General features: G+C 39.9%; 1 protein-coding gene across 10 annotated transcripts in view; it reads right to left on the minus strand.

Moving 5' to 3' along the window:
- LOC135435717 (phosphatase and actin regulator 4) overlaps positions 1-12,924 on the minus strand; it is a 126,958-nt gene that overhangs the window by 88,699 nt on the left and 25,335 nt on the right. For 3 of the 10 annotated variants that reach the window (XM_064692895.1, XM_064692893.1, XM_064692890.1), the window contains exons 1-2: positions 10,991-11,326; positions 3,388-4,394 (exon numbers count right to left, since the gene is read on the minus strand). The exons of 4 other annotated variants lie outside the window; for them this stretch is intronic. In XM_064692895.1, the coding sequence (XP_064548965.1) occupies positions 3,388-4,183 (796 nt within the window). In that variant the 5' untranslated portion in view covers positions 4,184-4,394; positions 10,991-11,326. Of the gene's footprint in view, positions 1-3,387; positions 4,395-10,990; positions 11,332-12,924 lie in introns of those variants that run through there. 3 more of the 10 variants (XM_064692892.1, XM_064692898.1, XM_064692894.1) reach the window with 3 other exon arrangements.

Consider the following 12,924-nt stretch of genomic DNA (forward strand, 5'->3'; position numbering starts at 1 on the left):
AATTTTTCGTTTAGTTTTTCGTTGCAAAATAATTGCCAGATGTGAATTGTTTTCTATTGATACAAATTATATATGTATGTATATCTATGTGTAAATAAACTTCCCAGCAAAGTCATGGGAACCAAGTTGAAGGCGATTCGTAGCTGTAAACGCCCCCCACCCCGCCCCCACACTGGACGACGCATTCTATTTTATTTATAAGCGGAAATTAGAACAATTGATTTTGGTTTGAAAGGCGGAGTGGGAAAGTTTCCCAAAGCAATAAATGGTTGATTGAAACGGAAGCGATAAATGGAGAATTATGGGCTGCAATAGCAGAGCTAGAAAATGATTTAATGCGAGGATATATGGATATCTTTGGCACGCCGAAGATTCAATACACTTTGTAGCCTTATAGCTATGCACATGTGTAAGAATAGAACTAAATCTGAGAATAGTTCGCATAGAAAAAGACAGACGGACAGTCGAACATGGCTATATTAATTTGGCTGATCTAGAATATATACACCTTATGGGGTCGGGGATGTTTTCTTCTATGCATTACAGAATTCATAAGATAATAATACCCTCTACAAGAGTATAAAAAGCATTCAGACTCAGGCCAACATACACAAGTTTCGGTTAGAGTGATTTGCTTTTGCAATTGATTATTCGTTTCTGCTTTGCCCCCACATCCGTAAATGTTTTTCTAACAACTCACTGTGCTTTAAATTTGGCAAAGCAATGAACTTTACTTGAGGTTCTTCTTCAAAATAGAGTGGGAAGCGCCCAGACCATTTATGGAATTTCCGCTGAGCTGAGTGGGAAACACACCCAATTTAACTCAGGTGCCGCATCGCCATTTACGACGCGGCTTGCGGCTAAATAACAAATTCTACAGGTTGTTGCTTTCGATATTGCGCGCCTTTTTCGCTTGTACTTAACAGAGATTAGGTACAAAAAACACTTCACATGAGCTTTTGCACAAATCTTGTTTTAGCTACAAATGCGCTGCAATTTCGTAAATTATTGCAAAAAATGCGCGGAATGCGGTTAACAAAGGCAAGGCAAAGCAAACAACAGCAAAAACAACAACAACAACAATCTGTTGACTGAGACGTTTACGTTGACGTTGACGGCGACAGCGACAACAAATTAAATGATTCATCGACTCACTTTGACACACTGAATTAATTATCCATGCCAACGATTTCGTATCGCGAGCTCTCTCCCTCTCTCTCCATCTCTCTGTCAATCCGTCCGCTCTCTTCGACACGTGCTCTCTCACTTGAACTTGAAATACGAGCATTTTAATTGCCAACAGAAATTTAAATACCAATAAAATGCAACAACAATAAACAAGCAGACATCGCTCCGTTCTGCAAGTTCTAAAAATAGACGCGCATCTCGCGTTGCTTTTGTTGTCATTCGGAATGTGCCTGAAAATGCAATCAGGCTCAGGCACGCCGCACTTCGGCTCTCTACACCGACTGAAAGCCGAACCGAGCCGAGGAGCTGTTGTGGAAGACAAACACAAAAAGAAGTCTCCGTTTGATCGCCAAAATATATCTACGCCTTCTGCTCTATGCGATAAGTTTATTTTGGAGAATTCACTCATGCCATCTCGCTCGCTCGCCAAGCACTCGCTGTTTACGCTCGCAGCTCCAATTTCTTGTTGTCTTTGATTGATGATGACGATTATGACTCAGTCTATCAACTGATGAGCATCATCAACAGCGGGAGCGGGCGGTAAACTTGACTGACGGCCTCATAAAAAGTCTACAAAGAGTGGACAGAGGAGTGGGGCGGGCAGCTTTAATCGAACATGGGTTAAGTTTGTTTGGTGTGAAGAAATAAAAATTAAGCCAATTCGAAAAATAAAAAAATGATAAATGCAAATGATTTGCCCAAATCAAAAGCAAACGAAAAAACTAAGATGCATATCTGGGATTAACAGTTATTTGACAAGCTTAAGTGGTTTTGCTAGTGTTGTTCAATTTCCATCAGCCTAAAAGCTAGTGTTGGCTAACCCACTTCAGCACCTACAACAATTTGCACAATGTAATCCGCTTTCGCTCCCTCCACTTAACCCTCCCCTCCCCCACCAATTCATATTGTTTGCTGTGGACAACAGCAAAAGCGTTGACAACTCTTCTGTCGCTGCTTGGACCCAATTCCGCAAACTCCAAAACAAGCCAAGCCCCATTTTTTAGCCAATCCCCCCGCGCCGCTCCCCCTTTCGCAGCTATTCATACGGTTACATTCAAGTGCAGTGAACCATTTTGGGGCACGTCGCTGGGCAACAAAAGAACAAAAACATTTCCGGTTCTGTGGCAGATGTGTAAAAACAAATAGAAAAAAGTTTTTGTTAACAGACAATCGATAAAAAAAAAGTGGAGAAATAAATTGAAACAATGGCAGCGAATAACGCAAAATGTTTTTAAAGTTATTTTCATTTCATTTTATTTCATTTAACTTCAAACTCGAAGCTCAACCAATCGAAGCGATTAATGGAGGAAATTTAATGGAAATGGGCAGCGAATTGAAATTGTTTTTCTAACAAAAACAACATACCAACAAAAAACGAAGTATAAAGAACGTAAAGGAATTTGTTTGATGGCTAGCGATAAGATATCAGAAGCTTAATCTCGAGAACTTGTGCGGTTATAAAATGTATATAAAACTTTTAGTGTTGGACTCAGAAGATTCCTGTAAGATCAGTTATGTATATAAATTACACTATTTTTTATATTATCATATAGTACTACGAACAATTAAACGGTTCGCTTCCATAGTTCAAAAGTAATTTTTCCATAAATGTTAATATTCTCTCATTTTTGCCCATTTCTAGAGCTTTTCGTTTAAGAACAGAATACTTAAACAGAAAATTTCTCAAGTGTCAGTATTTAAGCTTGAAAGCGTCAAATACATTATTTCAATTATCGAGTGCGCTCGGGTAATATATTATATATTTTATGCATTTTTTTTTTTCATTTTACAGGTTTAACTCGTGGGGTTTATGTCATGAAGTGTTCGTTACGTTGTTTTTTCCTTGTAACTCAATTCCATTAGGTTAAAATAGTATGTCAAAGTGAGATTTACAATTTACTTTAATTAAATTATTGCTAATTTTCTAAATTTTTCAATAGATTTCACCCAATCATATACCCTTTCTCTTCTATAACATTCGCATGTTATTTAAATAACATGATAAACTATGTTACTGTAATAACATAATAAGCAATGCTACGATGATAACATAAAAAACTATGTTTTTGTAATAACTGATAATGCATGTTATGATAACAACGTTGTAATAACATACATAACTTAATAACATACTCAATTATGTAATTTAACATTTCTGCAATCTACAGAGTTGCCAGCCCAAAAATTATGAAAACTTACCACCATTCGTATTGATTGAATTCGATTCCTTGGCATTGCCTTGATTTTGGCTGTGCAAAATATCGGAGAGAGACAACGAGGAGGCAATTAGCTGACGCTTTTCCTCAAAGTTGAGAAAATCCATGGAATTGCTGCGCTGCGGCGTCACAGTTATTGTCACCGATTTCTGCATCTTGGCCACAACGCACAGCTGCTGCTCCAGCTCAGCGGCCGAGGCGGCATTGGGTGAATCCGGCGGCGACAACGAGCCCGGATGATGATCTATGCCATCCGTGAGATCCGGCGGAGGCAGCGACAGCTGTTGTTGTTGCTGCTGCTGTTGTTGATGTTGTTGCTGCTGTTGCTGCTGTTGCTGATAGGCAATCGCCGCATGTTGCTGCTGGCTGAAGTAGGCGAACGCGGGCTGCTGTGCGGTGGCAGCACTGTAGGAGGGCGGACCCAGCGGTGGGGCGTGCGTGACGCGTGTGGCAGCCGCCGGCGACAGCTGATAGCCGCTGCTGTGCGAGCCTGGCGGCCCATCCGACTGATCGTGCCCGTTGATGGCAGCGACCAGTGTGGCCAGATTGTTGCGACTCGTATTGCTGTTCATGTACTTGGAGCCAGCTCCATTGGAGAGCTGCTGTTGCATCTGCTGCTGCTGCTGATGTTGCTGTTGATGTTGCTGCTGTGCCTGGAACTTGTGCTGCTGCTGCAGCTGTGCGAGCAACTGTTGCTGCTGCTGCTGGTACGACATGTTGTTGCCGGCGTTGCCACCCGTTGATTGTTGGCTTTGCAACTTGTTGCTGCGCAGCGACATGTTCCAATTAGTATGCCAAGTACTCAGCTACGTTCTACAGTTGCCATCATGTATTTAAATGTGGTTGTTATTATTTCTTTTTTTATGTTTTAATAAGCCACAAACACGCGACACCTGCAACATGCGCGTGGGTTGCTCATTTAGTTTTTAAGTCACAATCGGTTTCGTTTCACTTTCTTTGCTTTTATGGTTTCACTTTTTGTTAATCACACTGCAATTAGGCAATTAAAAGACACATTTATGAACATGTCCCAGAGGCAACAACAACAACTACGTCTCATTAAGACTTGACACCCTTGTATTTATATTTTTTTTTGTGTGTTTTCTATTCGCTTTTTACTTTGAACTTTAAAAGCTGGGTTAATCGTGCAACTAATTAACAAGATATTACAATTTCATTTACTACAAAGTTTTTGACAATTTTTGCAAAGGCAACACTTGGGCTAAAGAACAGATGAACTATTTCGCTGGGGAAATTTTAAAATTTCCCTGTGCAGGATTTATAAAATATACGAGAAAATGCACAAGGTGGCAACGCTCAACCAACTATCAGCTGTTCAAATATACAATTACTGTTGTACCCGTTAAAATTGCAAATTCCATTTAGCAACTATGAAATTCCTTTTCGGATTAGAGCACTTTTTGTTAAGAATAACTGTTATTGGTTACAGCTACAAAAACGTGGCGTTGCCAGACAGTAAAGTTGGCTGCGCCTTGCCAATTTGTGAATTAAGGCTGAGTTTTATAGTCACTTGGATTGTCTGTACGTTGAATTCTTGAATTGGAGTTTGGGCGTGACTTTTTTAAACGATTTCACCAAATGAATAAGCACAAAAGCATTAACAGAAGAAGAAATAAAGCGACAGCGCGGACAAGAAAAGAATCTCAATTTTAAGTGTCATTCAGCAAAATGTTTTCAATTTGATGAAAATTAACCTTAGCGGCACATGCACATCCCCGTGAAGAGTTTGGGGCAGGGACAGGAGCAGGGGCAGGGTAGAGTAAAAGCAGAGGCAGCAACCACAACAACAGCCACTTGTCATCATCAAGTGCAACAACGCTGCCAGCTGCGTTGCAGTCGGACGCCGACATCGGAGATGAAGTCGCAAATGGAAATAAAAGTGGAAATGGAGCTGAGAGTCAAGAGCCGGGGAATTCGGTGTCTACATCCAGTGCTGAGACAGGGAAATTGCAACCATATGCAATATGCCAGCGGGCCACTTGACTCAAAACAAAAGCAAAGTGAAATGTAACAAATTGTGGCAATGAAATCTGTCGAAAGAAGGAAATAAAGAGGCGCTGTTACGTATGTGGGGGGAGGGCAGAGTGTAAATAAAAGTGCCTGCAAGGAAATGGAGTAAGTGTTATTAAAAGAGCAGGAGAATGCAGTGAAAACAGATTAAAGAACTTTCGTTAACTTCAGATCATTTATGTTAAGTCGTCTGTAAACTTTAGTTAACATTCTGTACAGTTAAGTGCTTGTAACAGTTTACAAGAATCTTAAATGTAATTGGCAGAAAAAGAATGCCATCCTATTTTATTATCAACTTTGAAATAAAATATAATGATTGTACGAAATGTAGTTTTAAATTTAGAATGCTTTAAAAACTTGTGAAACGATGTGTGAAATGGCGTTGAGATAGACATTTCCAGTCCAAACAGTAAACGGACTTATTTCTTTTGGTATGTTTACCTTTTGCGTTACGCATTCCGAACTAAGTCAACTTGAACATTTCTTTGCCAACAGACAAGAGAAGTCTGCCCTCGCAATCCTTTAACAGCGGCAAACCAGTTGCCAGGTGCTCCTGGCCAGACAAATCTTATTAGAATACTCTCGTGTATATATGGCAAAGGAAAAGGAAGAGCAAGAGCGAGGGAGAGAGAGCGGGCGAGGCAGCACAGTGGATAACAGGTCAGGTAGATTTCAACTTGGTTTAAGTGCAGATACAGATACAGATACACAAAAGCGAACGCAGACAGAGGCACGCAAAGCGCACAGGTAACAGCGGCACGGGGTTGAGAGGCAGAAGATGATGATGATGACAGGATACACAAAACGAGCCCAAAAAATAAGAGAAACCAGAAAACTAGTTGCATTTAAGGTGCCGCATTTAAGATACCCTTTTTGCAAAGATGCCACAAATAAGAGATATATTTCTATTTTTTCCACGAGGGAGCTGATTGATATAGTTAGGTAGTGTAAAACTCTACTTTTGGACGATATTTAGTGGTTAACTCAGAAAGTGCTTAAGATAAGTAACTATGGGCTGTTAAAGTTAAAATACCCTATACTAGGGCATACAAAGCTACATACAGAACAGACCAAAGGGCTCTCGCACGAGCGCGGACAACATTTTAAAATTCAATCTGCGTGTTCGCTCCTAGACAACAACAACAACAATTACAGCAAGTGAAACGCATGTTTATTTAATGATCTTTAAAATTAAACACAAACAGATCTCTAACTAGATATATACTTGTATATATATAAATGCGTAACTGCCCAATGGGCGCAGAGAAAAAAACGAACCCAAAAAAAACCTCAACGATAGGCGAAACTTGGCTAACTGTAACTGTTATTGTTAATGATGTTGTTGTTGCTGTTATTGCTGTTACTGTTAAGTGTTCCAGTGCGCTGACTTTGGCTCGTTAGTTTTGGGCTATTTGGCTTTGGGATTTGGCGCGCGTCAGCGTATTAAAAACGCGGCCACGCCAAAAGAATCAAAGAATTGGCGCAAATGTGGAGCAGCCACAGACAACAGCACAAGCTAATACAATAGGCATACACATCAACAGCAGCAGCAACAGCGGCAATTACAATATAAAACGTTTTATGGCAGAGAAAATGCTACAACATTTAATTTAACGAGTGTCCATTCAGTCCAAGCAGCGTATGCAGCATAAAAGCGCAGCTGTTGTAGACAACAGCATTCGCTGTTAAGCAACTGTTAAGTGTTTAAGAAATAACCTTTCCAAATTGAATTCATGTTGATTGCCAAATGCACAGTTACAGTTACGATCTGCACTCAATGTTAAAATTGAGTGCAATTTTTGCAACGCCTGGCTGTTAGGCTAACAGCGCAGCCAGTGCGATGCAATTCTAACATAAGTGCTTAATGTTAAATGCTATGCAAAACTGTTCATAAAGTTCCAACAGCACGTAATTATAGGGTATGCATGAAAAGGAACGATTAAATTAGCAAGTGCGTCGTCATCGTTGGGCGACAGGGGGGAGGGAGATAGCGCTTCTGGTGGCGGCGGCATATTGCACACATGCGAAACGGAAAAGCGATGACGCTGGCAACTTGTAACTTGCAACATCAGCGGTGCATATTAAATATGAATAAAAGAAAGACAAAAAAAAAGAAGCTTGCAGCGAGTGTGTGTGAAAAGCAAATACAACAACGGCGCAGGCAGTGGGCCTGCAACAGCAACAACAACAACAACAACTGTGGCAGCATACTATGGACTGACTGTGGGTCTCTTGTGGCGCTGTGGCAGGTTCAATGAACCTTTACAGTTCAGTAGTTTAGCGATTTTTATGGCACTGTGGCAACGCCGAATGTGTGGCAGAGGGCCTGCAGCGCCATTTGGGGGCGAGCTTTTGGGAAAGTCAAAAAACAACAGCAACTACAACAACAATGCTGTACAAAAGATCAGCTACGCGAACAAAAATGGAAAGCGCTGAGAAACGCCACAGCATTTGGGGAGGGAGAAGAGGGGCCTGGCTTGTGGAGATTGACTAATGCGATTTGTTGGCAACAATCAAAGCAGCCGAGATTCATATGTTGCACACACAAACACACATGCATACATACATGCACTCATGTATTTGAGTTTATGAGTTGCTGGCGCCTCTAGCGCCAAAATCCAATCAAATCCAATTAAGAGCAAAAAGCGCAAAACTTGCGCAGTGTTTGAGGGGAGTGTGCAAAACAAAAACGCAAAAAAAAAAAAAGAGGAAGAAGCAGAACTTTTGTTCCATTACTCGAGCACGTTTTGTGCCATATGTAAACTCGGCAGCAACAAACAATTTGCAGCACACGCGACTCGAACAGAAACAGAAACAGAAGCAAAAGCAAACAGCGAAACCAAAGTAGCCGCCGCCGCAGCAGCTAAAAAACTCTACAGAATCAACAACAACAACAACAACAACAGTAACAAGAGTAACAGTAACAGCAGCAGCAGCAGCAACAACAACAGCAACGGCCACCGACCGAATGCTCTCTGACCAGCAGCTGTCGCACAGGCCTTGCACAGTGGCGCTCAGATGTTAAAAAAGAGCGTGAAAAAATTGCAACTGCACATGATCTCTCTCTCTCTCTCTCTTAAGTAAATACATGCTAGATGGCATATTGTATTTATTATTAATGTTCGATTAAAATGCACCCTCTTATCAGCAACTGTTGCAGGCCTTACACGACCACATGTTAAATAGAACTAGCACATTTTACTCTGCGTATTATTGATTAAAACTAAAGTGATATATGTAGTATGTGTTATGTTTTTATGATTAAAATGTACCAGATATTTCCACTGATTTATAAATAGCATAGAGGCAATAGCAGGGTCACGCACAGTGTGCGTATGTCTTCAATATAAAGTGAAAAGAAAATATTTTTCCTGGGCTCATTTTTGAAACTATTATTATAGTAAAAGAAGGAAGATGTCGAAAGTTTGCTGAAGTCTTCGAAAAGATTTAGTTTAAATAATATTATAAGTTTTTCTATACAAGCCATAATATAAATCGTCAGCCTCACAAGCAAATCAGTCTGGACCCACTGTGCCACTGAGCTTCTACATTGCACATAAACACACACACACACAAACATACGTATGTAATTGCATGTATGTGTGTGTGTGGGGTTGCTGCTAATGGAACACAATTCACAGGGCGGCTGCTGCTGCAAATGTAGGCAGAGGCAGCAACAGCGGCAGCGGCAGAAGTATTTGTGCTAAGTCTCATTGTCTGCTGTCTCCTTCTTTGTCTGCATGCAAGAATACAACTAAAACAACAACGACAATAACAACAACAAAAGGGAAGCATACAAAAAATACCATTGAACAGACAGACAAAACACAACTGAGAGGACTGGCGCTGGCGTCGCCGTCAACTTCAACGTCGACGTCGATGTCAAAGTCCAAAGCTGCAAAAGTTTTTGGCATCGCGCGGGGGTAGCGAGGGCGACAAGCCGTCGCAGTTAGTGCGTTGAAATTTTCACATAAATTTAAATTTGCGCCCACCACAAGCAAGAACAACAACAAAAGCCAACAGTAAAGAGGGGTGGGAGGAGGGGGGCTACAAATGCGTTTTATGGGGGTTGCTCTGCTATTTGGATGCTGCCCGGGGGTTGTGCTCGGTGGGAGGAGGGGCACACGAAAAAGCACAACAGAAAGTAGTAAAAATCGCAGCAGACAAGCGTCGCGAGCGAGAGGGAAAGAGCACGGCAAAAGAATCGCTCTATGCAGCTTCCATCCCACTCGCACACTCACGCTTGTGAATTTCAATTACAGGCGCAATGGCAAAAAATAAAAATATATAAAAAAAATTCCGTCTAGACTTGTAAGTAGATAAAAATATTTTTCCAAAAGAAATTACACAAAAAATATATAGTAGAGGAAAATTGCGGAAAATTATGTTGCAATTGCGGGCAAGCCATAGGAATTCCCGATAAGGAAATAACTGCAGTGCCGGAGATAGGGAGAGAGGCCGGTTGGGGGGAGGCGTTGAGTTATTGCTACAACGTTTAACGGCCGTGTTGCGGATAAGATAAGCACGGAACTGAAGAAACACTCCAAAAAAAAAACCCAAACAAAACGTTGGTATGTTAAAATTCAATTTACAGCGGCGAATACGGAAAAATTTTTAAATGTTAAACAACAGCAGCTGCTACATCAGAAAAAAAACCCAAAAAAAATAAAAGAGGAAAGAAGCAAAAGAGAGAATACATTTTATATCCATTTTATGCACAAAATGAATATAATAATAGATAGTTTTAATGTGCTGTGGACTTTTTTCACTTTTTGTTTTGTTATTGATTTCACTTTTTTTCATAAATATTTTATGTTGCTTTTTATACACAAATGGCCGCTGCCGCTGTCGACGTCGACGCCGACGTCAATGCTGATGCCGCCGCAGCTGCTTAACACAAGCGCAATGTGCTGTTGTTTTTGTTGCTGTTTGTGTATAACAGAAATAGAAAAACTGTTTTTGTTGTTGCTGCTGCTGCTGCTGGCACCTGTACAACGCTGCCGACGCCAGCGCTGACGCCTCGCAGCTGCTTTTTTATTTCTATTTTTTTAGTTTTGTTGGTTCATTGAAAGTTTTATTCACACCTGCAGTTTTCATAAGCTGCCCAACAACACGAATTTGTATAAATTTTATTGGAATTTCTTACAAAATTTATGCAAGACCGAAAACAAACGAGAGACGCAGCGGCAGCAGTAGCCGCAGCAGCAGCGCAGAATGCGACTGCGACGACGACGTCGGCGTCGACGTCTGCTTCAGAAGTTGTAAAACCGGATTTTCTTTTTGGGCGCTTTAGTAGTTTTTATATCGTAGTTGTTGTTGTTGCCTTTTGCACTTTGTTTTCGATTCATATTGAAATGAAAAACCAATTTTTGATTGAACACAAGTTTTTTCTAAACACACGGCCACTCTTTAAATTCTACTGCTGCGTTTTCTTCTTCTTCTTCTGCTTGTTCTTCATTGCCTTCACATTCCATAGAACGCTGCCATTTGTTTACCCGCCGTTGCGGCGTCTTCTCTTCTTCCTCTTCTTCTTTCACTACTAAATTCGCACTTACACTTGCCTGCAGCTGGCGATAATAATTTTCGCAAGTATTTGCGTGTTTGCTTTTCAGCTTTACTTATTTATGATTTACTAATAATTTATTAATGCACAATAGACAAACGCACACACCGACACAATTGGGGCGCACGCACACATACACAACCGCAACACGACGCGCAACAGATACAGAAGCGAAATATGATGAAAACACAACTAAAACATGTAACGGCAATAAAGAAATTTCGTCAAACTAACTTTTTTAGTTAGTTGAATTAATTTTAACAATAAATTTGGCGTCCAAATGCGTTTGTTTTTATATGAACCGCAGACCGCGTCCAACTCGTTCAACGGTTTTTTTTCGACTCACTTCGTGTACGCTCGGCTGAGAGAGGCGAACATCAACAACAGAGATGAGTATTAATCGTATACATGTTGTTTTTCACAAGTCATGAGTCGCAGTTTGCACTGTAAACACATTTTGTAAGCTATTACTGCTTACTGACTTGCTGTTTGTTATTTAATACGATTTAGATTCTTAATATAATTTGTTTTCGTTCTTTTTATCATATTTACCCTCTGTATATATTTTTAGATTTATGCATTTATTCTAACAATCGCTGTTATTCAAAAGCAGTCACTGCGCCAGAGCGCTCATCTCTAGTCAAGCGTGTGTATGTGTTAGTGTTTACCAGCTGCTTTGCTGTTGTTTTCAATGCAGAACAACTCTCCCGCTCGCTCGTTTGTATCGGTGTAAGTCTGTTAAGTTAACAGCTGCACGTTCAGTTGATGTTAACACTAACAGGTGGACATTGAATAACCACAACTAGTTAAAACGGCTATAAAAGCAATGAAATGACTTTATTTTAAAAGACTTCACATTTTTTTACTCTCTGCAGATACATATTTTAAATTAATGAACAATCTTGTAAATTATAAAATAGAACACACTTAATTTGCGCAATGTGGCAACGTTAGCAGCTGAGCGCGGCAAACAGTATGAGAGAAAAACCAGAGAGCGGGAGAGAATCAATTTATAGCATGCGAGTGACATGTGAATAACATAATTCCCACAATACAAAACAACAACAAAAACCAAAAACAATTGAAAATAACGGAGAGGGACTTAATTAGCCGTCGAGCAATTATAAAAATTATTAATTGAATTGAACGGAAATGAAATTTTTGATTTCATGAGTTATTGAAATGATTGTGGATTGTGAAATGTTATCAGTAATTTTGTATTTTGATTTGCCCAAGATTATATTGATATTAGGCAATGATTAATAACTGTATTTTGTTGTTTACACTTTTATGAGACAGTTAAGTGTGTTTTTTTATGGGCGTATTAATAATAATTGCCAATTTCGAGAAAAACAAGATGTTGAAATTTCTTTAAACAAATTTCTACCAAAGCCATTTACATTCCACTTAAAATGCGTAAATCCCCATAAAAACTAGCTCCCCCTCCACTCTACACACACACACACAGACGCATGTAGCTATGAGCCAATGAACGGCACAAAAAATAACATATGTATAACACATATACATACATTTGTACCGTAATTCCTATCTCTATCCATATCCAACCCATCTGCCCCCCCCACCCTCCGCATCCATTTTAAGCATTTCCCAAGCAAATGAAGCAATGAAAATTGAAATGTTGTTATTGTTGTTTTTGCTCCACTTCAAAAGTAATTTACCTTGTTTTCTTGTATTTAATTCTTTAACATAACAATAACACACACACACACAAACACGCATGTTCATAAACATACGCAATCTTTTAGCATAGCTAAACAAAAAGCATTTTAAAAAAAAAAACTACTCGGAAAAATTCAAATTCCATAATAGCCGGCTTCTATTTTTAGGCCCACCCACACACACACACACACACTCGCACACATGCAAAGGCATTTATTTTTGTTTTCATTTTCGACAACATTT

This window comes from Drosophila montana, unplaced genomic scaffold (genome assembly GCF_035044405.1).
Source record: "Drosophila montana isolate Dmon_TW-CO22-7 unplaced genomic scaffold, ASM3504440v1 contig_3661_1, whole genome shotgun sequence".
NCBI classification, from domain to species: Eukaryota; Metazoa; Arthropoda; class Insecta; order Diptera; family Drosophilidae; genus Drosophila; species Drosophila montana.